Source organism: Pollicipes pollicipes, unplaced genomic scaffold, assembly GCF_011947565.3.
Source record: "Pollicipes pollicipes isolate AB1234 unplaced genomic scaffold, Ppol_2.1 Scaffold_5724;HRSCAF=6776_pilon_pilon_pilon, whole genome shotgun sequence".
Taxonomy (NCBI): Eukaryota; Metazoa; Arthropoda; class Thecostraca; order Pollicipedomorpha; family Pollicipedidae; genus Pollicipes; species Pollicipes pollicipes.
The window spans coordinates 37,403,189-37,428,583 of record NW_023596746.1 but is presented as its reverse complement, the minus strand read 5'-3'; the positions used below and the strand labels follow the sequence as shown (position 1 = coordinate 37,428,583).

Genomic DNA, 25,395 nt, shown 5'->3' with positions numbered 1-25,395 from the left:
GGACCTCGGGTCTTCCACCATCGGTGGATAACGTGGGCCAGTGAGGAGCGCGCTTGCTGGCGTGACCCGCGGCCGAGGACTCGGGCGGGATGAGGGGGGGGGGGGGGGGGGCTAGGCGCGCCCCCGTCACCAAGTGGGGAAGTGGGAGGTGGACCCATCGGCCTCCCGTAAAGTGGAGCGGGGTTGACAGCAAGACCCAGTCCCCAGCACACCGCGTAGATGTTGACCGGGCGGCGCGCCCTGTGGTCTCCAGATCGATAGACTCGGGACGGGCACCGGCCCTAAGGGGACGACTCCTGGAAGGAAAAACCACCTGGGGATGTCAGGAGCCATGTTAAGCCTCCTGCACGCCGGATGGACCAGCGGCCACAGGAGGCCCACTAGAAGATGAGGGTCCCCGGGACCCCGTTTCTTGCGGGACTGTGGTTCCAACGGAACAGTTTTGGGCACGACTGAAACCGGGGGTGGGGACGGTGCGCAGCAAGACGCGTTCCTAGCAATGGCCGAGCTGGGGCGCGCCGGGAAACCGCGGGAGCCACGGCTCCGCTGGACCACCGTCTATCCCCGTTCCCAGGTCGCGACGTACTTCGGGGTTCACTTCCTGCTCCCACAGAGGGCTTTGCACCCTGGAGCTGGGCTCCGTGCGAGCGACTGCTGTTCCAGTAGAGTCTTTCCTTGGCGGATGAGGCTTCCTACCTGATTGAGCAGCAGTACCAGATGACGCGAGTGTGATTACTATCAGCTGCATAAACTCACCCACCGTCATGAATTTAAATTCATTTTACGTACACGGTTGCAGAGCATCGATTACTTTGATTACCTGAAGTACATTCCCCGTTGATTTCGCCGAGGCGTTCTTGTATGACCCCGACTTGGTCGCTTCTTTGTGTCGAACCTGGGCCTCCCGAATTGACACGCATTTCCTTGTCTTAGTGCTTAAAACGGCTTTTTAATACAGAAAAGACTGACAACCTCGGTAAGATGTTGTATGACCCTGATCGCAATTTGCGTACTTTACCGACACTGCCATGCACTCAGAGTGTTCATGGCCTATCTCCGCACATCCTCCAAACCCGTGGATCCTATCAAGATACACAAGTTGCTACTTATGTGGATCCGTACCCAATGTGGATCCTATTAGGAACGGTCGGGGATCGAAGGGTCAAAAAGACGGAGCCGATGTCGACGAGAGCTCCGCTGTCCCTCCTCTCAACGCGCCCCACCGCCGGCACGCCACTCTCACACAAACCCTCCAGAATGGCCTCCTTACAAACACCGCGGAAATCACGACAAACGATGGCGCTCTTGACATAACTCTTAGTACGGTGTGGACGCACCGGAATAAGCGTCCCCACCTCACCCTGCCCACGCACTCTGTAGGTCAACTCAGCCGTGTTGAGCATGCGTTTTATGTCGCAAACGTCAGTGAAATGCAACTCGATAGGGTGCATTTCATGATAATATACCTTATGTCCGGGTCCGGGTATGATAATATATCTTCGGCATTCCATATCTTTGAGAGAGAAGAAACACCCTCTCCGCGTACATTAATGGATTCTAGGGCTGGGAGGAGCGCCGTGTCGCTCATGCCTACACTAGCCAGACGGATCTCATATTTTGTGCAGCTTTAATAGTTTGAGGGAAGCTTTGAATGTTTTTTCCCCACCCTCTGAGTGCAAACATATTTTATACCCACCCTAATCTGTATATCGTACGCTAGTTAGCAACATCTTTGCATTAGTTTTGGTCTGGACGTTGAAATACAGCGACCTAAGACCGGGAAGGAATTAAAGTTCGGAGATAGGTGAGGTGAATCCATATTTGGGATCAGTCCGGTCGCTGGAAGCTCGCCCTCATTAAAAATCCGTTAAAAGGGGTCGGTTCTCACCTCCTGGGCATCTCAAGCTTTCTCCACAGGCCCGTGCGCTCGCCCGCCTGTGCGGTGTGCTGTGTAAGAAATCTCGCGCCTGCGCGTTGTGCTCTGTAAGCGCTCGTCCATATGCGCGGTGTGCTGTGTAAGCGCTCTCCTGCCTGTGTGGTGTGCTGTGTAAGCGCTCTCCTGCCTGTGTGGTGTGCTGTGTAAGCGCTCTCCTGCCTGTGTGACGTGCTGTGTAAGCGCTCTCCCGCCTGTGTGGTGTGCTGTGTAAGCGCTCGCCCGCCTGTGCAGTGAGCTGTATAAGTGCTCGTCCGCCTGCGCGGTGTGTGCCTTGTAAGGGTTCGTCCGCCTGTGCGGCGTGTTCTGTAAGCGCACGTCAGCTTGTGCGGCGTGGTGTGTTAGAGCTCACCCGCCTCGTGGGCGAACGGTGAAAGATTAGCTGGGATGATGGCCCTTCACATTTGCTTCGGGCTCCCAGACCACATCCCCGAAACGTTTAAATTTACTTTCATGATTAAGGAATTTGAAAGCTGCTACCGGATGTGTGGTACATGCCGAGGGTTTTGGTATCTGGCCCATCCAAACACAAATTCTTATATTTTTCGGTGCGCCGAAGCGCTCAAGTGCGTCTTTTTGTTGTTGTGTTGTGTATGCAGAGAAAGCATACGCACCAATTGATCACATGCCAGTTCAGCGTTGCGTATTTTTATTGACTTTCTTAAAAATGGCAGTACTTGTGCTCTTATCCTAGCGATGACAAAACATTATGGCACACTCCACTCCCTGAGTGGAATCCTAACAATGCCTTAACTTACAAGGATGCATTATGCCTACCTAAGGCTGGTCTGCAGCCCAGACCTCAACTATCGCCGAGCACTGCACCCGCCGCACCCCGCGTGGCGCGTGGCGGCCTGCGCGCTGGGCGCAGCGCCGCCACCCACCGCCGCCTCGTGTCCCAGTGCACAGCCGACCGTGATGTGTTCTGCAGCGCCACCTGCGGCGCCTCCGTTCCCCGGGGCGGTTCGGCCCGGACCGGCGCCGCTCACTTCACGCAGAGCGGTCCCACCTCGAACCCAAACGCCTGGCTTGGCACGCCGTAGTCGACCGGGAGGAAGTCCTCAATCGGCAACTGGCGCAAGTCGGTCGAAGTCAGCTCCAGCACGGTGCGGCTGGAGCCGCGCTTCCACTGCAACGGAGAGGCCGGGCCTCAGATGGGGGGCAACCGAGGCCTTAGGTGGGGCACAGCCGGAGCCTCAGGTGTGGCGCAGCCGGGCCTCAGGTGGGGCTCAGCCGGGGTCTCACGTGAGGTGTAACCGGGGTCTCAGTTTGGGGCCCAGTCGTAGCCTTATATCTAGTCTCGATAACAACAATCAAGCCGATGCGGCACAGGCAAAGGGGACTTCTCCAAACTGTACCAACTGGTATCAAACAATAACTCGACAGAACAAAGCGAGCCATTGCCATATGATATAGCACAGCTTGGACCGGAATACCAACCAATACCGTGATGCAACAAACCAACGGTATAAGGACGCATATAACACTAAGTAACAAAGGCGCTACCATACACACCCTGCACCCATCCTCCGCCACGCTAATACTTCTTGAGTTTCTCGACTTGCTGAAGATCGCCCCGGACGATCCCAAGAACTGAACACTTTTGTCGTGGTTTTTCGTGTTCGCGTCGTACCTGGATAGCAAGCACTGATTAGACGAATTGCACGTGTATCATGAAATCTAGCTATGTCTTTTGGGGACGTACATATTTATACGAGTTATAAGTGCTTAAAATTACGTGGCATATTGCGCTGTTGTGATTTGGCACGTTTAAATTTCTTCATGATCTCTGTTAGCTTTTTCAAAATTAAGCGGCAATCAGTGCAGTAACAATACGTGCATGAATATATATATATATATATATATATATATATATAAGATGCTTTCACCAACAAAAGTTCGCTTTCCATTTTGATCGCATTATTCTGCATGAAAGACAGCTAATGATTCACACTTTCCATGCGTGTATTTTCGTCGTGTGGCACATGTTTATTCCAGACAGTTATATCAATAGGTACATCCGGAAGCAGTCTTCAGTAGGCACAGGCCGAAGCAACTCTCACCAAGCGGCCGAGTTAACACAGGTGTAGGTGAAGTTTTGACGGCCTTGCTCCGATAGCAACCGCAGGAATGTCATCTGCACGGGGCCTATCGACTCGTACGTCATCTGCGAGCATATGGTCAGCATGCTGCGAATCCAATGACACGTCGGACAACAAAAGCTATCAACCACGGAGTACCTTGTTGATAGCTGGTGCTGCTAAACTATCATGCACGCATAGCTGTAGCAGCCACCAGCAATAGGTGTTATCCCTAGGCATGGACATTTTTGCTCCCCGTCATATTGGGACAAACTGAAATGTTGCACACACAGTTCATTTTTCCGAGCGCAGTTAGCGGTGTCAAACTTCAAGGAGCGTCAGCCGCCGCGATGGCAACAACGACGGGAGAGAGAAACTGAAAACCAACTGTATCAAATATATTGTAGCAATCTGGAGAATAGATGGCAGTTTATCTCACCTTGAAGCCGCCCCGAAGGGTCGAGAACCAGTGGGCCTGTTCAGAAGTCTTACGCCATGGAATGTTGGTTATCTTGCTGGTGTGGGCGTCTGGATAGACGCATGTTTCACCCGAACTCGTGATGTTGCAGAAGACAAATATGGCATCATCCGGCATTCCCAAGTTGGGATCAATCCAGTACCAGCCTGAAAGTTGCGGCGTGATTTTCGCATCATTTGTGCGTGATTTTCACATTGTCACATTTCATGCCGATACGGCTGCCGCTCTCACCGCTTTTGCACGTTTTGCACGTTCACCGCAAGCAACCGCAAGAATGCGCAGTTACACCAAGCTTAAACTCTCTCACAAGTGATAAAATACGTCAGCACAACTTCATTGTGTTGGAATGTTCCGTGAAATGCATTCGGCGTCTGAACTGGTGTACGACATACCATCGCCGAACTGTGGATGACCGTAGAACAGGTCCCGGCATGTTCGCACTGGGTTATCCCGAGTGCCGATCGGCTTTTTGATCCTCTCTAGGTCTTGGCGCATGGCATATATACTGCTGTACATGTCGAGCAGCTTGGAGGAGAACTGGCTGTTGTCTTTCGTCACCACCCCTTCCGCTCTGTGGGCGGTATGTTCGGACATATTGACATGCATACCACGGGCATTATCTGATAATACTCAATGATCAAGGTTTCTCACTCTTCACCCGTTTCACAAAGAAGTTTGTCCTACGTGCAACCACGATGAAAACTTGACTTTGTCACACACGCGGAATCGTTCACCATGTCATTGCTAGAGTCACCGTGGGAGCGGAACTTTAAGAAAATCAAGGTGGAGCAAAGGAACCTGTTTTCCGAGAACAAAGACTTGTCACTCACAATGACACACAATTGCTTGTTTTTGTTGATCTGTGTGTGCTGGAGAAGGGCGTTACTTTTTGTAGATGATTGGGAGGGAGAGGGCAGCTGAGGTCCCAAAGGTCTACTCGCCTCTTTTCTAAAACTGACCTAACACACTTTATTTTAACGAAGATTAATTTCTATGTTAATTTTTTATCTTTAAAAAAAGTATAATTTGTGCAGCATGCTTGTCATGCAGGAGCGGATCTATAATCAACAGAGGGGACTGGAGACACATGATCCTTCTCATCGGAAAGTAAAGATGCCCTTCTAAAGACCGCCCTAGCGCCGTAGAGACCGCCGCGCTTAGCCGAAGGCAATTTTCTATGGCGGCGACGGACGGCGGCAATGTTTTTTTGTTTTTGTTTTTGGTTGTGGAGACGGGACGGGGTTAGTTATGAAGGACTTAGGTCATTCCGGTGCTGCAGAACTTTTCAGTCTAAGTGTATTCGTATACGACTGGTTAAAGGTCAGTCGGCCATTGACCTGATAGAGTCAGCCTGGCTAAAGGCCGGCCGACAAATGCGGAGTCGCATGGCACGTTAAAGGTCCTTTCGTGCTACTTGGATAACTGACCGAGGCAAAATGGATCCGTTGAACATGCGTTATGGTAACCGGACTGAGTGCTAGTAATAAATCATGTTCAGCACAAAATCGACTCAGAAATCGGTCGCAACAAACATTTTGTTTTCCGTACTGTCTCTTATTTTGTAGCTGAACTGAACCTGTGATATAAACCAACAACGTTGCGCTCCCCACCCAAAGGAAGCTTCCCGCTTTCGTTTCGTCATAAGACCTTGCAAGAAATCATTTGGGCCTAACCTTCAAGTAAAGCAATGCTAGTTTTGCTGGCCCCCATGAGAAGAGGACAAAATGTCACTTAACATCAGTCTCCGCGAGATGAGTTTATCAGTGGCGCTAATGCCATGTTCAGACTGTAGGGAGAACGAGCGTCCGGGCTTACGTTTGCCGGTCAAAAAAAGGAAGGAGAAAATCAAATATAAAGTGTGTTGACCCCGATGTCCGATATTACTGCTCACTTGAGGAAATAATTTTGAAGCTGTGGGGTCAAGTTATCCCGCTGCACCCTCCATGTCGACGTCACTGCAAGGATGGCTCAAAGAAGATAGTTGGTATGCGGTGGCAACTCTTCCCTTCACTTTTGTAATGTGCCTGCCAACATGATGGGGGCAAGACAAAATTAGGGGTACACAACGTGGGGGAAGGCGCCCTCACAAAAGAATCGCTGCCCGTGGTGCAGGGGGATATCAACTTCACACCGCAAGTGGACGACACAGGCTCCTGTGAGTGGGAGCGCGTAAAGGCCGCCAAGGCAACATTCTGATCTATGCCAATGGCATTTAACAAATATGAAACATTAAGATACTACAGGGGAGGATGCAGGATTTCGTCAAAGGAGCGAAGGGGGGGGGGGGGGGCACCTAACATTGCGAGGCCCCCTAGAGTTCGGGGCTCCTCCTCTAGAAATCCTGACATTCCGACCATTAGACAAGATTCTTAATTGTGCTATTTTCATACGGAAGCGTATCTTCCTTTGCGCAGCCCTAGCAAAACTAGGCGTGCCACGCACGCGAGCACAAGGAGCTTGCTTGTTTTCTCCACATAATGGGTCAGTCATTTTCAGGCTATGTATTTCCGATAAAACATGTCAAAATGTACTAATGCAACCGTCTAATGTATTGTAACAAAATGTAACATAGAGTTGGCTGATAAATACCAACCAAAGCAAGCGCGAACTTGACTTTTAACCCATCTACGGCTAGCCGGTTAATTTATGTAATCAGCTGATTGCTGATGGATTAGGCAGTTTTGCCTTGACTGTTATTGAGGAGTACAATATCCTAGCATTCAAAGTGAATTAAGAACATCACCCAAAAGTATAAGGAGTGTCACAAATACCATAGCCATCGGAAATGACTTGCACAATGTTTGCGGCGCGTGAAGTTATGTTCGACAATTACGCGCAAAATTCATCGACGCATATTTAATTGTTGTTGTACAGCTAAGGTATCTAGGCAAATCGTCATCTTGTGATCTCGGACTTGTATACATGAAGTAATTTAGCCAGGCCCGTGCATACGAGCAGGCGAAATGTCATGAAGCTTGCAAGCAAATGTGGGACGTTTGGCAACAGAATAAGCTCCCTCTGACTTTTTCGGAAGAGCCCACGACCGATGTGGAGGGCCCCATAGCGATGGAGAACGTCCCGGCCGATTAAGATGTAAGTCCGCAGCGGTGGTGGTGTCATGGTTAGGGTGCTGGAATCTGGGCCTGTCAGTCTGGGGCTGGGGCCCCGGCCATGTCACTAACGCATCGCTAATGATACATTTTAAACGCATCCGTCCCAAATGTCCCTGCCAATTGGTGAAACGTAAGGCCCCAGTCTTGTTATTAAGATTTAGGTTCTCGTCAGCGGCATGGGCCCTCCTTTAGTATGGGAAACCCCAAGACCAAAAGGCACGGCACCTGAGTGATCGAGGGTGCCGCGGCAGGCCCAGAAAGAAACTACCGCCAACAGTGCAGGGTTCTCAGAGCAAGCGAAAAGAGCGTGCGACCAATATGGCGGGGTCCTTGAGCAATCGGGACTACCCCAGCAGGTTAACATGTTGGGCCCGACCAGCGCACCCTCTAGGACCCTCTAAGCAAAGGGAAATAGCCCAAGACCAGTGTGTGCGAATTTTGCCTCTTTGCAATCAAGAGTGTCCGGGCAGGTTAACAGAAAGGTCACTAACAAGAATGAAGGGTCATTCACAAACAAACTCAAAGGGAAAAGGCCCTAGATCAATGTAGGGAGTCCTGAGCATCGAGTGCCTGAGTGCAGTACCTTATATGAGCCCCAGCAACAGCATAGGGCCCTCCGAACACGTGGCAAGAGCCCAGTAGTAATGTGAAGGGCCACGGAGCAACCGTGCGCACCATGTCATATGGTGTTCCGGTAATAGCGTACAGAGCCTCTCGGGCGAATGTGAATAATCCGTGGAGGACACTTGATCGATTAAGGGTGTCCAGGCATGGTAGCAGATAGTAGGACCCTCCTATGGTAAGGGCCTGCGTTCAAATAGGAAGTAGTACCAATAGTAGTAGGAAGTAACCTATACCAATTGTGCAGGGCCCCCGAACAACTGGTGACCTGCCCGAGCAGGTTAACAGATCCGGCCCGCAACAAAAACGTAGGACCTTCCATTCAAATCGGAAGTAAGCGACGAGACCCATTGTGGAGGGCCGCCGAACAGAAGTCTGACCGAGCGGGTTGACAGATAATGTTCCATTAATAATGTAGGGCCCTCAGAAACCAATAGGAAATATTTATGACTGGGTGTGATAGGCCCCCAAACGATCAAGTGTGCCCGAGCGGCTCACCAAATGCCCTCCCCCACTAGCGGAGGGGACTACATTGAAATAAGAAGTACACAAGACTCGATGTGGAGAGCCCCCGAACGATCGAGGGTGCCAGAACAGGTTAGCAGATGGGGCCCTCGACAAGAGCGCGGAGCCCTGAGCAAGTGACAGGGATCTGGAAGGGCCCCAGACCCATGAAGTGGGCTCATAAGCATATCAAGAGTATGTCGGTATGTTAATCGAAACCAATGTGAGGGGTCCCTGAGCAGCCTAGAATGCCCCGACAGTTTAACATATAGGCCCCCGGTTAAAGCGTATGAGCGAGTGGCGAATACCTGTTTCGGGCGAGTGGGAAGAATCTGTGGAAGGCCCCGGATAAAAAAAGTGACCCGGCATACCAGTAGAAAGGACTACGGCAACAGCGCGGGATGCTCCGAGCAAATGCAAAGAAATGAAGGGCGACGCGAAAGGCTCCTTAGCGATCGGATTTACCCCGCAAGTATACATAAAGGGGCCCTAGGAACAGCGTTAAGCCTCGGGACAGCGTACTGAGCTTTACGATCTCTGCCACCGTCCTCTCAATCAGTGAGGAATTATTTTGTCTGCTCGCGGACCCTCCACTTTCGTTTGCGACTGTTTTTTGGTCGCCTTGAAGCCCAAAGACGTCCAATTTTTTGCGTTTTGTGTAAAAAACTGCGTCTGTTTGGACGGATCTGGGCCCCTTCGGAGCCTATGGACTCCTTCGGGTCCCAAGGGGAGGGGTATTGCCCTGTGGTCCCCTCTCGGGATGCACCCCAGAGATGCTGACCACTTTGGAAGCATAACGTTTAAAATGCATTGACCTAGCATTCCCCTTTTCTAGCAACACAACACAAAAGCTAAATGCACTTTAATGACTGGCCACACCAGTACCACTGCGCTCGGTGCGCTCCTCCTATAAGGAACCAAACCGTCGAATAAAGCCGAATCGGAGCCCTGCCGACGCAAATCACTCACGTCTGCCGCCGCTTTCTGACCACGCCCTTGGTGGTGGAGCGCTGGAAGAGCAGCTCCGGCGGTATGACTGGTTGCTCGCCGGGCGGCCCAGGCGGTCCGGCCGGGCCCGGCCGACCACGGTCGCCCTTGTTACCGGCTGGGCCCTCGCTGCCCTTCTCGCCCACCGGACCCTCCACGCCCGGCAGGCCCTGCGGCCCCGGGTCGCCCTTCATGCTCGCCGGGCCCAGCGGGCCCTGTGGAGAGGCCGCGGCGGTCACGTTGGCACGCTCGATTAAACGCGACGCGAGTTCTCGAGGCATTTTGATGAGTTCATCCATACATCAGCACACATAAATATAGACAAACATGCCTCGTTCGATACATATTTTAGGGCACTGGCACATCAGGCCATATAGTCAATCACATCCTGTGGCTTACTTCATGAAAATGTCAACTTACTTGCGACATTGACATTCGTGCCGTGCCAGTACGCAGCATATGACAACTTCGCATCAGAAGTTAGGTGATGCTAGGCGTGAATGCGACATTAAAACACGACTTCTTTCCGAAGGAACATAAAACATGACCCAATGACCAGGTGAGGATGGCTGTGTCAGGGAACTGTTCGATGTAAGCAACATTTCCCGTCAAACCCAACAGCCGGCGTGGGGCGCCTCACAGGGTGCAGTGAGCTTGTGCGCCAGGTCATCAGCCCCCCCCCCCCCCCACATACCACATCGCTAGCTATCTCGTAACAAGCCCCCTCTCACCGGTTCTCCCTTGAGGCCGGGCAGTCCGGGCAGACCCCTCATGCCGGGCTCCCCCTTCTCGCCGAGCTCGCCCTCCTTGCCGGGCAGGCCGATCTCGCCCCGATGACCCTTCTGCCCGGGTCGGCCGCGGCGACCCTGCCTGCCCGGCGGGCCAGTCTCGCCCGGCGATCCCGGCGGGCCCACCTCGCCGACCGTTCCCGTAGCACCGCCCTCTCCCTGCCGGCGCCGCGGGTCAAGGTCGTGTCGAGATCAGCACGAAGAGGGAGGGATCACCGACAGTCGCTCCCGGTTCGCCGCTCTTATCCCGCTAACGACACAGAATATTTGTTGACATGTCAAGGCTCAGCACGGTAGAACCATCTACCGCCATGACGTGATATTCATTCTCCGCTGCGTATATTCGCCTGATCTCTGAAAAACCCTTCCATTTTTACACCGCTGATGAACTTGCGCCCTATCGTTTGAGACATCACGATACATCTACCCATACAGGGCAATCACAACGTACGACCAACTGCAAAGATGGTCTGGCATGGCACAACGAACATGTGACAAGAAATGTTCATGTAAACGTTACCGCTGGTCCGGGCGAGCCGCGGATGCCTGGAGGTCCCTCAGGTCCCGGCAGACCGCTGGGTCCAACAGGGCCCGGCGGTCCCCCGGGACCGTCCATGCCTTGGTTTCCTTTCTGGCCAGCAAGTCCTTCGCTTCCTTGAGGTCCAGCAGGACCCTCTGGACCCTGAAATTCGTATAATGGTTCACATCAATCAGCAAAGAGTCGCAGTGGAAGTAAGAGAAGGTTTAGCAGCGTTTGTTTGGCCATTCGCAACACACATTTACATCTCTTAGTTGTTGAAATACGGCGTAAAATAAGGGATGGTGGCAATGAACAGGCGTGTATTAGTACAACAAAACTAAATTCGCAAGGCACCATTCGTGCACAGTGCGATCCAATGCTGAATGACGAACCAAAATATCGTAGCGTCACAAACCAGAAACTGAGTTTCTGGTTCCATCGGACCCAAAGCAAACCAGGAACGCAGCAGTACGAATTCGAGGACAATAGAATGTCAAGGGCAGCAAAGGTCCAAACGAACACAAGATCAGGGCAAGTGCAAGTCAGGCTCAGAACAAAGTCGAGACAGGAGCTATGTGGACTTCAAAAAAGTCAATATGTATGCGGGATAAAGCGAGATAATGGCAGTCAGTGATCTTAGACGCCACGCCCTGCCTGTCGTCAGCGCGTGGCGAAACGCACCGGTTTGCCGGGCCCTCCATCTAAGCCAGCCTCGCCTCTGGGCCCCGCGTCCCCGGGCGGCCCGGTGGGTCCCAGCTTGCCGTCCTGGCCAGGCAGACCCGGCTCGCCCTTGGTGCCCTGTGGAGCACGCGCACGCGTCGTGGCGGTGATCATCAGACGGCCGGCGGACCGAGTACCTCTCACAGGAGCGGCAACAAGCAGGCTCAGCGATGGCATGGTAGTGAGCTGCGTTTCTTCTCAGCGATTGGCTGAATTTTACAGGTCGCTAGTTCAGCTTTCACATTACCATCCTGGTAACATGCAACTTGAATCATGGCTTGAAGGTGTATGCATTGTGACAAGAATGAAAAGTGAACAAAAGGCAACACTGGTGTAACAAACTCGCTTGATGCTAAATGACGCAGATAAGGCAGGCTAAAGGGAGAGAGAGAGAGAGAGAGAGAGAGAGAGAGAGAGAGAGAGAGAGAGAGAGAGAGAGAGAGAGAGAGAGAGAGAGAGAGAGAGAGAGAGAGAGAGAGATATATACACATAGAGTGTATATATATATATATATATATATATATATATATATATATATATATATATATATATATATATATATATATATATATATACACATATATATGCGTGTGTGTGTGTGTGTGTGTGTGTGTGTGTGTGTGTGTGTGTGTGTGTGTGTGTGTGTGTGTGTGTGGGTGTGTGTGTGTGTGTGTGTGTGTGTGTGTGTGTGTGTGTGTGTGTGTGGTGTGTGTGTGTGTGTGTGTGTGTGTGTGTGTGTGTGTGTGTATGTGTGTGTGTGTGTGTGTGTGTGTATGTGTGTGTGTGTGTGTATGTGTATGTGTGTGTGTATGTGCGTATATCTTTAACGAATCACGGCGCAACTGTGTTTATCAGGATACCGCCACGCGCTCCAACGCTGGCTGGCCCCTACCTGAACGCCCGATTCGCCAGGCGGTCCGGGGAAGCCCTCGTTGCCAGGACTGCCCTTGGGCCCCTCGCGGCCGGGCGGGCCCCGCTTGCCGGGCGGTCCCTGCAGGCCGGTCAGGCCCTGCTCGCCCTTCTGGCCGTGCCGGCCGGGCCCGCCGTGCTTGCCGTCACGGCCCGTGGGGCCGGGTGGGCCCGTGTTGCCCGGCTCGCCCTTGGCGCCCTGCAGACCCTCGGCACCCAGAGGCCCGGGCAGACCCTCCGGGCCGACACTGCCGGTCTTGCCCACCTCGCCAGGCTGACCGCGCGGCCCCACCGGACCTGGTGGCCGACGCAGGCAACGTGCAGTGAGCAGACGCCAGACGACCGGCCATTGGTGCGCTTACAAATGATCGATTTCGATGAAATGGTGAGCGGTGGAAGGAAAGACTTCGGCTGTTTGATGACATATTTGACACATTTCATCGTGAGAAACATGTTAGTCATGAACCACACCTAAGACTTGAGCAATTTAAACGCTGTTGATTGCGGGATCCTTCATGCAAGAATTACAGCATACGTTCACAAGTGCAATTGGCGAAACAATATTTCGCAGATGTGTTTGAGTTCCACACGTATCGGCACTACGCTTCGTCATTGAAGAAATGGATCCAAGTTAACTTGACGGTTCTTAAAGAAGCACGCGCGTAACGACGTGACAGTACCATACAACTAAGACAGCTGAAGCACAGGAGCAAAATTCAACAGCTTGGGACCGAGTACGATGAAGCCCATGCCCCGAAACCGCACAAGCCATGCATGTGTCACCTTTCTTGCCGCGGTCGCCGGTGCTGCCCTTCTGGCCGGGCGTTCCGGGCAGTCCCTGGCGGCCGGCGGCCCCTGGCACGCCCAGTCTGCCCTGCGGGCCCGTCTCGCCCTTGCGGCCCGGTCGGCCCATCTCGCCGATAAGGCCCCGTTCGCCGGGCGAGCCTGGGGGCCCGGGCTCGCCGCGGGCCCCAATCGGGCCCGTAGGCCCCGCCAGACCCTGCGTCAGATGGAGGTGGCACTTGTGACAGCTGCCTGGTTTCTACAGATGGGGACAGGATGTCCAGCGCCGGCAGTAGAAAAATGAAAAAAACGCATGCACCAATGCAAAGCAGTTGAAGGCAGTTTTTGAAGCTTTCATTCTGATGCAAATCAATGTTCTCGCAAGGAGGAGCGCAATGGTGCATCAGCACGGTCATTCCAACGTGAAATTGCTACATACCCGGTAGCTTTCTCCGTTGCGAGGAGCCCGCCAGATCACAGACATGACTTACCGTTTCCCCGCGCTGGCCCTGGTGACCCTTTTCGCCGGCCGGCCCCATCTCGCCCTTCTCTCCGTGCTCGCCCGGGGCACCGAGCGGGCCCGGCGCGCCCTGCATGCCCCGCAGGCCGGGTAGGCCGTCTCGGCCGGTAGCTCCCGGCAGGCCCGAGGCGCCCTGCGGTGACCGACGTCCGTCACCATCGCCAGCCAACTTGTCCATCAACCAAGCATGAAGTGCTGCGCACAGTCTGAACAGTATGAAGAGTCAATTCAAGATAGTCCCCAAAACATTAGTTTACATCATTAAGGATCGCAGAGTTGATACAACGGCAATGATGGAATAAGTCATGCATTTGCAATGCGTTAGAAATGCTATGTTCCTACATGATAATAACTAAACTAACACATGTAACCTAAGGGATATGCATTATATACCTTACAAGCTCGGATGCCAGGTGGTGCCCTAGCTATGAAGAGAGGTATGCCCCAAAGAGACAATTTGCGGTGGTTGCGTTTGGTTTTACGATAAAGATTGATCTGCCTTGGGTCTTGAGTATTAGTAGGCATTCATAGCGAGACATGCGTTGATCAACTACTCCCACATTTTGTGAAAATTCTAACAAAATATTGCAAGCCTCCCAGGCATACCTATTCTATTCCTGGGATCGGATAGCATCCTAAATTCGTCGAAGCGTTTGCGATATAAATGATATGCTCCAGCTCCAAGGCAGGCACTCCTTCAAAGCACCTACAACCGATGACGACGCCACTTGGGGAGTAGGACGCACCTCTCAACCGTATTCAAAGTGAACCTTCCGTCGATGGCGTTGCCAGGAACAGGCCTCATATGCTCTCCGTCTCATCCAATCCTCTCGGCTCTCCATCCCTCAATTGCTCTAGCAAATTGGTTTGTAACATCGCAGCTCAGATACTTATTTGGTTATCAGCGTAAGAGGTTGAAACTGACTCCCAGACCACGACGGACGGACATGCAATGAGTCAGCAAAGATGACTACCTCGTGATTAACAAGAACGTTCGAAGCTGTGTATGGTATTGGCAACGCTACCAAACGTTACGGATGTCTGGGCCACTCACTTGGTCTCCCTTGGTTCCAGCCGGTCCTTGACCTCCGGTAAGCCCAACAGACCCTTGGGGGCCTGGAGGTCCCTCTTTTCCGGACGGACCCATTTGGCCCTTGTCTCCTTGCACTCCCTGGATGCCTGCTGGACCCAGTCCGCCTTTCAGGCCTTGCAGACCCTGTGTGAATAACGGCCGTTATAACAGTCACAACATAACGAGTAAGGCGCTCTTCCCACTATAGTTGCACCCCGATAACAATCCCTGACAATCGCGCTTTTCGTGTTAATAGCGCTATTGCATTTACATGCAAAATGTAAATGTTCATCACCGAAATGTGTCCGAATAAATCCGTCTTTTTTTTTCTCAGTACCACGCAGTCTGTATGGACGTGCAAACAAACGCAGAAGCAAGCGTCATCCAGTGCCGGCGTCGCCTCCAGCGGCTCTGTTCAGCCGGTTGTGAGTGCCACCCGTCCCGCCTTACCGGCAAGCCGGCCAGGCCCCGTTCGCCGGGGAAGCCGGGCAGACCGGGAGAGCCGATGGCGCCGGTCTTGCCCTGAGGTCCGATCAGGCCGAGCGGGCCTTCCTTGCCTGCGGCACCGGGCCGTCCGCCCTCGCCCGGGGGCCCGGGAGGTCCCGGTGAGCCGTAGTCGCCGTTGGGGCCCGGCTCGCCCATGGGGCCGGGCGGGCCCACCACGCCGCCGGGACCCTTCGGCCCTGGCGGGCCCGGCTCGCCCTGCGGCACAAGCATACGGTCACATGTCACACCATCGTCACAGTCTGAGGTCATACCGCCCCCCCCCCTTCCGCCACCTACAAGCCACAGAATGTGGTACGGGCAGACAAAGGGGCTCAAGGATGGCGCAAGCTGAAGGCATGGACGTATGAACAGGACAAGAGGCGGAAAGCACTGAAGTGGTGGGGACATCTAAAATAATACGCGCGTAACAGACGGCACACAGACGATCTGAAAATGATCATACAATTATGTCATGCTTGAGTCCAGCATAGCCTGAAGACCCGTCGGGTCTTCCGACAGCATCGTCCGTTTAAGGGATGCTCCACATTTGTATGGGGTTTTGAACTGAAATAGCCATACAGATGACCTTTTGATGCGGTTCACGGTCATGCCCTTTTTAAGACCCAAAGCGCTCTGGTCCCTAAGTTACACGCCCCCAAAAGTGCGCAAAGGTGTGTTGGGAGCCTTCTTCAGTCATCCTGGCATCAATGAGGTCAAAGAAGCGGCATGCTATCGCGATCACACTACAGGCTGTTTTCTGCCTATGGTCAAAACGGTATCGCCGCTGATACATTCGCAAAAGCGGTGATGCCGCGCGTATGATACAGTGCACGAAAAATGATGGGCTGTTAGCAACATTTCGCTGCTGAAAACTTGTCGCGAACGTAAGCGTGATCACTTTTAGGTTGTGCGGCACTCGTGAACGGGACATTTTTTCTTATTTCTAGGGGATAGGCAATGCTATCTAGCGGTCTAACGGGGGCAGGCCAGTGTTTTAAAAAAGAACGCCATTTTCCCCCCAAAAAGTACGGCACCTAAAAACGGGCACTCTCCCGAATGTTATAAAAAATAAGGCGCTACGGCAAATCCGTCTTGTTTTCACCGGCTGGCGTTTTTCTTCAACTGACGTGTTTCTTACAGACAGCTTGGTTGGGCTTGTGTACCGAAACACGGAACCTTGCACGGAGTTATAGGTTAGCAAGGCATTATAAAATTAGAGAAACATTACAGTAACTTTAGATACACATATTGCTACATACTTGACAGGTAACGTGCGACAAATGTAAATTTTGAGCAAAACATTGTTTTCTTCAAGTACAACCTCTCGAGCTGCATTACCATGAACCCCCGTTGGGATTTTGTTTTGGAGGGAGCTCACGGTGAAGTGCGGTGTTATAACCGAAAGTCTGTGGGGAGATTGCGAGAAAACTTGCAATTCGATAGTCCCGCGAGATGTGCAAGCGTGAGATCACACTTATTTGACAAGAGAGCGTGAATAAGGGGCTCGAAATAGGAGTGATCACTGGAGATGTGTGCCAGTGGCTTGTATTGGTTTTGATGCGATGGGGAGTGTGCGTACAAGGTTTGTATTTCTGAGAGAACATGGCATTGATATTCTTTAAGTCTACTAGCTCTCAATAAAATGTGATACATCGACACCTGCCGCTACCTTTATGTTTGTGTTTGCCAGACAAGGTAGTGCCTGCAAACTGAGAGAAACATTAGCACTTACGTTGCAGGGATGTACAATGGCAATTTGGTACTTCATTATAATCTTGCCAACATTTGGAACATATTGAGGCATTACAGTATGTAATTAGTACATTGCATGTCATACCAGCAATTTATTTTGGCAGCAGGGGCTGGTGCGCACAGCTCATTAATGTCTATGGTTAGTATAAGTCCACACGATAGAGGTGTGCGAAAACGTCTTTCCATAAGAAATCGGAAAAAAACTGTGTCATTATTGATGCACATTCTACCGTCTCAACAAATTTTGTATGTAGACAAGCATGCCTCATGAGTCATCAATGTCATAGTCACGGCAACTTGCGTGAGACGCTGGGTGCTGAGAAAGGTGGAGAAGTATTGCTGTTGGTGTCTTGGATAGTGCCTAATATTATTTTTGTCGTGAGTCTTGTGTTCACTGGCAGCCTTATTACTTCCCTGCATTTTGCCCCTCTAACCATAACTACATGCACTGGCCATGCCTCCAGCCTTGTGCAAGGTCAGCATGTTTGCAGTGTCGTTTCACCACATGCAAAATTGTTCTGTTATCTTTCAGTAAAGCAGCCTGATGGCTGCAGCGTGTTGCATGATCATGGAAGTGGAAGATGTGTTTGCATCATTGTCACCATGTTTTGTGGATTCCCAAAACTGGCTGAGCAAGTGATGTCACTTGTTGGTTGCCTGCTTTGCTGAAAGTAATTTGCAAATTGTATCATATGTTTTTGGTGAGTCATATGTCAGATGGACAGTCAATACAAAAGTGCATGCTGAACCCATCTTTTCATGATTAAATTTATTGTGAAAGCAGCAGGGATTGCGGTACAAATTGTTCATTTTGCCATGCCACAGTACAGCACAGGGGCAGTGCCACAATGATGCTTTTGACCAATGCCATTACGTGATGTACCACATTGGTTGACTTCTCTGTCAAGGGCATGAGGCAGCAGCCTGTAATTTATGAATAACTGGTAATAACTGATTTAATAATGGCAAAGGACTATAACAGCATGAATGTCATTGCACTACAATGGTTATATCAAGGTTATCTGGTAATTGCATAAACAATCCTAAGCAAGAAAACATTTTTGGTAGCCCGACCTTACCATCCTTACCATAGGAATAATAATGATTTGGCAATCAATTCATAACAGTGTTACAGATTTATCAATTTTTGCGGGGCACTGCATTTCCAGTTACAAACAAAGAAAGCAAGTACTGTACACATCACATATCAATGCCAGGATTACAGCACTGCAGGCCAGGATAGGTCGTCAATACAGTATTGGCAAGTTCATCATCAGCAGCATATCAGCGACAGCAACAGCACAGCACATCGTCCTTTGATATTAATAATCTGCCGTCAACCCCGGCGATCATTACGTTGTGTATGTCAAACAGTCCACCAAAGCTTTTCTTACGGCCAGCACCAAGACAAAAACATCCACAAACAAACCACCCTTTACTTCTCCACGCGACACCGCGCCGGTGAAGAGAATGGCCGGTCGACGTCAGCTTTCGTGTGTTTCGAGGCATTCTTTAGGTCTGGCTGCCAGATGCTGTCAGGTATTGCTGTCGTCACAAAACCATTTCATGACGCCATCAAACCATGACGTAATGGGGAGCATTTTTACCAACTTTGAGATTATTCTACTCAGCGTCGTTTTTGAACCTTGAAAACTTACCAGCAGTTACAAGTAAGCTTTTCCCATCATATCTGATGCCCACCTCAATATCTTCAAATGTGGAGCATTCCCTTTTTAAGGCCGAGCCGCCTGCGTCAGCCGCCTCCTTCTCACCTGCTGTCCTCGCTCCCCAGGTGATCCCGGCACGCCGTCCTTCCCGTCGGTGCCCGGCGGACCCTGCTGACCCTGGTGGCCGCGCGGACCCTCGGGGCCCAGCAGCCCCTGCTCGCCGTGGGGCCCCGGCGGACCCGGCTGGCCCGTGTCGCCCTTGGGCCCGATGGGACCGCGGGCACCGCGGCGGCCGCGCGAGCCACGGAAGCCCTGATGATGCAGAGGGTGTCATCAGAGGTGTGGCCATGAACCAGCGGGCGTCAGCCGATGTAGCTGGTGGCCAGCCTCAAGGAATATATTCAGCACAGCCGTGACTGAATGATGGCCATCGGGTGATTAATCAAACACTCTCTTGCATGGAACTTCGTCACAAACAGTTAAACACTGAAAGACGGTACAGCTATGGAGGTGCTTTGGGCAAGTGGTTAGACGCCGAGGTGCCTGACCCTGGGTCCGCGCTCGCCGCGTTCGCCGGGGATGCCGTCTGGGCCGTGCTCGCCCTTGGCGCCCGTCTCGCCGGTGCGGCCCTCGCCGCCCTTGTCGCCCTTCTCGCCCGGCGCGCCCGGGTAGCCCTGGAAGCCAGGTGCGCCCAGCTTGCCCTTGTCGCCGGGCAGGCCAATCGGTCCGACTTCGCCGCGAGGACCTTCGAACCCCTGCCGACGGGCGCGGCAGTGGTCAGCGAGCGGGGCGATGGTAATCTCAACAGTAGCCGCGACACGTCGGAGACGTTATCGTCGGTCAGGCGCTCATTAAAACGCGGATGGCAGCAAGCATATTGCCTACCTGCAAGGCATCCGAACCTTTTTCAAGAATGCCACCAGTACTACTTGCTAGCGGACCGACCGATGGATCATAAGTACGAAGCCTGCGCGCGCGCGCAGACTTCTTGCGCACATACGTGTGTGTGTGTGTGTGTGTGTGTGTGTGTGTGTGTGTGTGTGTGTGTGTGTGTGTGTGTGTGTGTGTGTGTGTGTGTGTGTGTGTGTGTGTGTGTGTGTGTGTGTGTGTGTGTGTGTGTGTGTGTACACACACGCACGCACGCACGCGCACACGCGCACACGCGCACAGGCACACACGCGCACAGGCGCACAGGCGCACACACGCACACACGCACACACGCACACACGCACACACGCACACACACACACACACACACACACACACACACACACACACACACACACACACACACACACACACACACGTTAGATATCCCGAACCCGTTCCCAATCCGCAGCCACGACTGACCAGCCTGTTTACAGCTAAGATGCACTCCATCAGGCGCAGTCATTTCTTGTCTGCCCCTCTCCCTTTCTGCACTCACCTTTGCTCCCTCCGGTCCCTCGAGGCCCGGGATGCCCTGCGGGCCCGTCTCGCCTCGCTCTCCCTTTTCTCCCATGTCGCCTTTGTATCCGTCCGATCCTAGATCTCCCTTTTCACCCTTATCTCCGGAGGCTCCTCGCGCTCCCATGTCTCCCTTCATGCCTCTGCTTCCAGGAAAGCCGACGGCACCCTACAGATGTCGACACAAGCACATCAGCGTTCTTCACTCGATGCGTATCAAAGGGGATTCATAAGATTCGGCCAGCAGATGCGATAGCACTAATGTTTTGGCGCACGAAGTCCAGGCAAATTCTTCTCCGTTCACTACGCCTTGCAAACGGGCAAACGAAGAAGGGCTTCTACTCGCAGTGCCCGCACCTCACACCGGTTTAAAAGTTCCAATGAATGCGAGCGATCGTTACACCAGGGAGGTCCCCTTCCCTCCCGGCGGGATTAACCTGGGCGCCGGGGAGTCCATTGTCGCCCTTGGCGCCTGTTGTGCCGCTTCGTCCCGGAAGTCCTGGAGAGCCTTCGGCCCCCGGCAGACCCTGAAGCCCTTGCTTGCCTGGATGGCCCTGCAACAGAAAGAGCCAGTTGCAGCACGAATGACAATGGCGCAATGTATGCTCAATCTGGTCCACCATCACTCTAAGATCTAGAATTGCTGGAAGTTATGACCTAAATGTCTTGTTTTTCATAATAGAAATCCTAATAACGATGCTTCAAACAGTATCAGGCATCCTCACTTACAAATTATTGTTCGGTCCTCTTAACGGACTGACATGTAAGAGGTCTCTTAGCCGTCAGTCACTTACAGCGGCGCCTGTCGGACCGACGGAGCCTTGAGGTCCGGTGGTGCCCGGGGGCCCCGGTGGCCCCAGTTGGCCGGAGGGACCCGCCTGGCCCGGCGGACCGGCGTTGCCCTTGAGCCCGGTGGGGCCCTCGGAGCCGGGGATGCCGGGGCTGCCCGGCAGGCCGCCGAAGCCACGCGGACCTGGGAAGCCGCGGGCGCCCATCTCGCCGGGCACGCCCGGAGCGCCCTGCGGTCCTTCCTCGCCGCGCGCGCCGTCTCGGCCCGGCTGGCCGCGGCTGCCGGGTCCGCCGCGCCGGCCGCGGTGACCCTTGTCGCCGGGCAGACCTGGTGGAGCGGCAAGGGTCACAACGAGTCGGCGGGGAAGACACTACACATCCCCAGTAGTCGTGCGATGTAGAGCCACATTCTTATGCAAATTATGTGACGCATATATTCGTTTGTGATTTTTTTGTGGACGAAGAATGGCACCTTCGTTTCTGCGTCGTGAGCACCTTAGTTATTACAATCGTGGTAACCGACTGCAATAAGCTCCTGGCTCCTTTACCGACCTTGTTGCCCGTATAAGGCCTCAAGATCCAATAATAAGAAGAAAGCTTAGGTGGCACCTGAGCTTGCAGCCAGTGAGCCGCAATTCGTTCGTCACACCCATAAAGGTATAAGCGTCACGCGGCATCTGGGCGGCGGCTCCTACCTGGCAGGCCGCGCAGACCCTGCTCGCCCTTCTCGCCGGTCGGGCCGGACAGGCCGCGCTCTCCGTCGCTGCCAGCCGGGCCGCGGCGGCCGTTCCGACCGGCCGGTCCAGCCACGCCCCTCCGACCCCGCGGACCCTGCCGGCCGCCGCAGGGTCAGCGCCGGGTCACGGGTCACCGCCACCGCAGGCGACTGGCCGCGGCATGTGACAATGCAGGAGATGGGCCCAAGGCAGTCGGCTGCCTAGGACTGATGCCATCTTCGTAGTTTGCATTGCATTGTGACGGGGCGACCAAACAGCATGTTTTGAATGCATGTATGCAACGTTGCATATAAAAGGGTCGATGAACTCAACAACGGAAGGGCTTCAGTTTCTTCATAACGCATCAATTTATTTTACGTGTATGGATTTGGCTACGGAACGGATTCATAGAGTGTCACAAACAGAAGATTACAAGTATGTTTATGCTGATAAGGTGAAAACACCTAGGATTACAAATTTATGTACATTTTGGTAGCTAGCGTGAAAGTGTAAAAGGCAGCGTAAAAAAGTTTCTTGGTAATAATAAAACACGATGCACTTTAGCCATAACATGAATCGACCGAATCAGGGAATGAAAGGGCGCTCGACGAGAAATGCAACGTGATGTAGCCTCGCAACACAAGGCAACCAAAGCACAAACGCAACCAAACATCTTCGCGAGACTCGCATGGGGAGCCACGTCACCAGCGTATGCCGTTGAGACCACACCAGCGCGTCTCAGCAGCTGGCAGAACAGCCCCGCGGCGTTGCCGGCCCTCACCTGCTCGCCGGGCTCGCCGGGTTCACCCTTGACACCGGGCGGTCCCGTGGGTCCCACGGGTCCCGGCAGACCGGGCATGCCGCGTGCACCCTGCACGCCCTTCATCGTGCGCACATGCTGGTTCAGCATCAGTCGCATCGACTCGGCCTGCGCGTTCGGGCCCTTTTCGCCGTTGCCGTTGTTGATCTGGGGAGGACGGGGTCCGGTGCCGGTACGCAGTCGGGCTATTGGGCGGGGCTGATGGGATGCGCTTCACTCCAAATGACGAATCCTACGCTCGGTGGAGCGACATACCACAGTGCGAGTGTTACATGATCATGATATCTCAAATTTCCTGGTCACACACGGAGTGTGCGTCCTGATGTGCAGGACGCCACACTCCGTGTAGTGACTTAAAACGACGCTAGGCTGCATGCTGGCTATATTGCTTTGTGGGTTTGCGATACGGGCCATGACCTGACCATGCACTGTGCTGTGACCTGAACACCACTCCAATTTGGGTTGTCACTACGCTGCATCGTGTGATGACTAGTCGGTGCACCGTCTGGTGACCGGTTATTACCGGTATCATGAAGATGTTGCCGGGCGGTCCTGCGATGCCGTTACTGCCGGGCAGACCGTTTCTGCCCGGTTCGCCCTGCGGTCCGGGCGGTCCGGGTGGTCCGGGCTGACCGCGTGACCCCTGCCGAGGCGGCGCCGCTTCACCGCCGTCACCGCCAGCCCCCTCTTCCGGAGGCCCCGCCGGCAGCGGCGGCCCCTCCTGCCGGCACAGTCACGCTCCGTCACGTCCTTGTCATGTACCACGCGCTCCGTCACGCCCCCGTCGTCCTGCACCAGGCACCGATGCGAACACAGGCTACGAACGATGATTACCGCTGGCGACGACAGTAATGCGTTTCATGAATGGATGAAACAGGTAAAGGTTCACTTACTTGTGACCTTCCGAAGGATCACGAGCAGCTAGCGAAATTGGAAGATCACTTCCTTTGCTACTCCTTAATGCCCACCAGCAGATGGAAGACACCAACTGATCCAAAGCGGAAAAAGTGGGGCTCCGGTCGATATCAGGCCACTTTCACCGTCTTAGCAGCTTCACTATTGTACACTCACCGATCCCTCTCTGAGGGGCTTTGAATTGGTCACCAGCCACTGAGAAATTTCACGTTATATTGCTCAAAAGAAGTGCATTATATTTCCGGAGGCATCTCTTGGGCAAAATGCGATTAGGATTGGCCGCTTGGGTGGCAACCGATAACTACGTGATAAGTCATGCTATGTTTGTCCAACCAATCACTGTGCAACGAAACCAATTATTTAGGGGCCATGCGCCCAAGCAACAGGATCGTCGCTACCGCCAGGGGACTACACAGGGCTTCAGGTAGACCCTTCTCCCCCGGCACTCCATTGATGATACACATCTCGGCCACGGTGCACCGCTGGCCACCCGTCTGACCTACCTGGGGCTCTTCTGCGTCATCCCCCTCGGCCGGCGACGTGGCGTAGTCGTCATAGTCGGACGTGAACTGGGGCGCCCGTGCCGGACGCCGGGCCAGCGGCGCCCCGCAGTCGGGAGAGAACTCCGAGCACTGGTCGTAAGCGGCTGCCGGACTCGGTGACATCAGCACCTGCTGGAGGTCTCCCTGGCGGACAGACGAGACCGGCTACTGGCGCTGCGCTGCGTACAAGGGGCTGCGAGGGGTTATAGAGGGCTGCGTGACCTACGACCGCTGCGTGCAGTTACAGAAGGCTGTGTGTGGTTACAGAGTGCTGCGTGGAATTGCAGAGCGCTGCATGGGGTCACAGAGGGCTGTGTGGGGTTACAGAACATTGCGTGGGGTTACAGAAGACTGCGTGGGGTTAAAGAGGGCTGCGTGGGGCTGCAGAGGGCTGCGGGGAGTTACAGAGCGCTGCTTGGGATTGCAGAGCACGGCATGGTGTTACAGAGTGCTGTGTGGGGTTAAAGGGCGCTGCTTGGGGCTTAAAAGGGCTGTGCTGGGCATGGGGCTACAAAAGTCTGTATGGGGACACAAAAGGCTGCGTAGGGTTACGCAGGGCTGCGGGCGTACAGTTACAGAGAGTTGCGTGGTGCTACAGGGACTACGCGAGCCACAGGAGCTGCGTGGGGCTATCGAGGGCTGCATGGACCACAGAGGACTGCATGGACATAAGGCTGCGTGGGGCTACAGGGAGCTCCGTGGGATGCAGATAACTGCGTGAGGACGCATAGAGATACGCGAGGACCCAGAAGGCAGCGTGAGGGCGCAGAGGGCGCAGACTGTGGGAGATTGAATAGGGCCGTTACAGAGGGTTCCACGAGTGTATGGAGGTCTGCGTAAAGTGGTTATCAAGGTCTGCGTAAGGGTGCAGGGTGCAGATGGTTGTGCGCGCAGGGAGCTCAGAGGACTGCGAGACCCGTCACCAGACGGCATGCCCGACAGGCTGCCGGTGCATGCCTGATATGGGTCAACACTACCAGAGGCCGTGACAACTTACAATATAGTGCATCTACTAGAATTTCTAAGCCATGCACGCATGCTCCTGCGCCTCACTCAAAAAAGGCAGCTTTATCACTGTAGCCCCTTTCTAAAAGTGGAATATTTGGAGTCATTCTTAAATCCACATACGAATAACGACCAGCTGAAATGTCTTCGAGGGATGAATATAAAGCATAAGGATGAAACAAACATACCGGCCGAAGGTTCTTTTTAAATCCCGACGGTCGTGAACCA

General features: G+C 53.4%; 1 protein-coding gene across 1 annotated transcript in view; it reads right to left on the bottom strand.

The window, feature by feature from the left end:
• Window positions 1–2,565: 2,565 nt before the first annotated feature.
• LOC119103691 (collagen alpha-1(XI) chain) overlaps window positions 2,566–25,395 on the bottom strand; it is a 39,029-nt gene continuing 16,199 nt past the window's right edge. The window contains exons 6-28 of the mRNA XM_037227315.1: window positions 24,124–24,306; window positions 23,229–23,426; window positions 22,667–22,852; window positions 21,865–22,000; window positions 21,175–21,497; window positions 20,818–20,934; window positions 20,361–20,549; window positions 19,483–19,689; window positions 19,040–19,246; window positions 15,480–15,731; window positions 15,012–15,173; window positions 13,929–14,090; window positions 13,438–13,654; window positions 12,638–12,951; window positions 11,707–11,823; window positions 11,026–11,187; window positions 10,449–10,664; window positions 9,700–9,932; window positions 4,885–5,063; window positions 4,454–4,638; window positions 3,997–4,100; window positions 3,449–3,566; window positions 2,566–3,062 (exon numbers count right to left, since the gene is read on the bottom strand). Of these exons, the coding sequence (XP_037083210.1) occupies window positions 2,919–3,062; window positions 3,449–3,566; window positions 3,997–4,100; window positions 4,454–4,638; window positions 4,885–5,063; window positions 9,700–9,932; window positions 10,449–10,664; window positions 11,026–11,187; window positions 11,707–11,823; window positions 12,638–12,951; window positions 13,438–13,654; window positions 13,929–14,090; window positions 15,012–15,173; window positions 15,480–15,731; window positions 19,040–19,246; window positions 19,483–19,689; window positions 20,361–20,549; window positions 20,818–20,934; window positions 21,175–21,497; window positions 21,865–22,000; window positions 22,667–22,852; window positions 23,229–23,426; window positions 24,124–24,306 (4,311 nt within the window). The 3' untranslated portion in view covers window positions 2,566–2,918. The remainder of the gene's footprint in view (window positions 3,063–3,448; window positions 3,567–3,996; window positions 4,101–4,453; window positions 4,639–4,884; window positions 5,064–9,699; window positions 9,933–10,448; window positions 10,665–11,025; window positions 11,188–11,706; window positions 11,824–12,637; window positions 12,952–13,437; window positions 13,655–13,928; window positions 14,091–15,011; window positions 15,174–15,479; window positions 15,732–19,039; window positions 19,247–19,482; window positions 19,690–20,360; window positions 20,550–20,817; window positions 20,935–21,174; window positions 21,498–21,864; window positions 22,001–22,666; window positions 22,853–23,228; window positions 23,427–24,123; window positions 24,307–25,395) is intronic.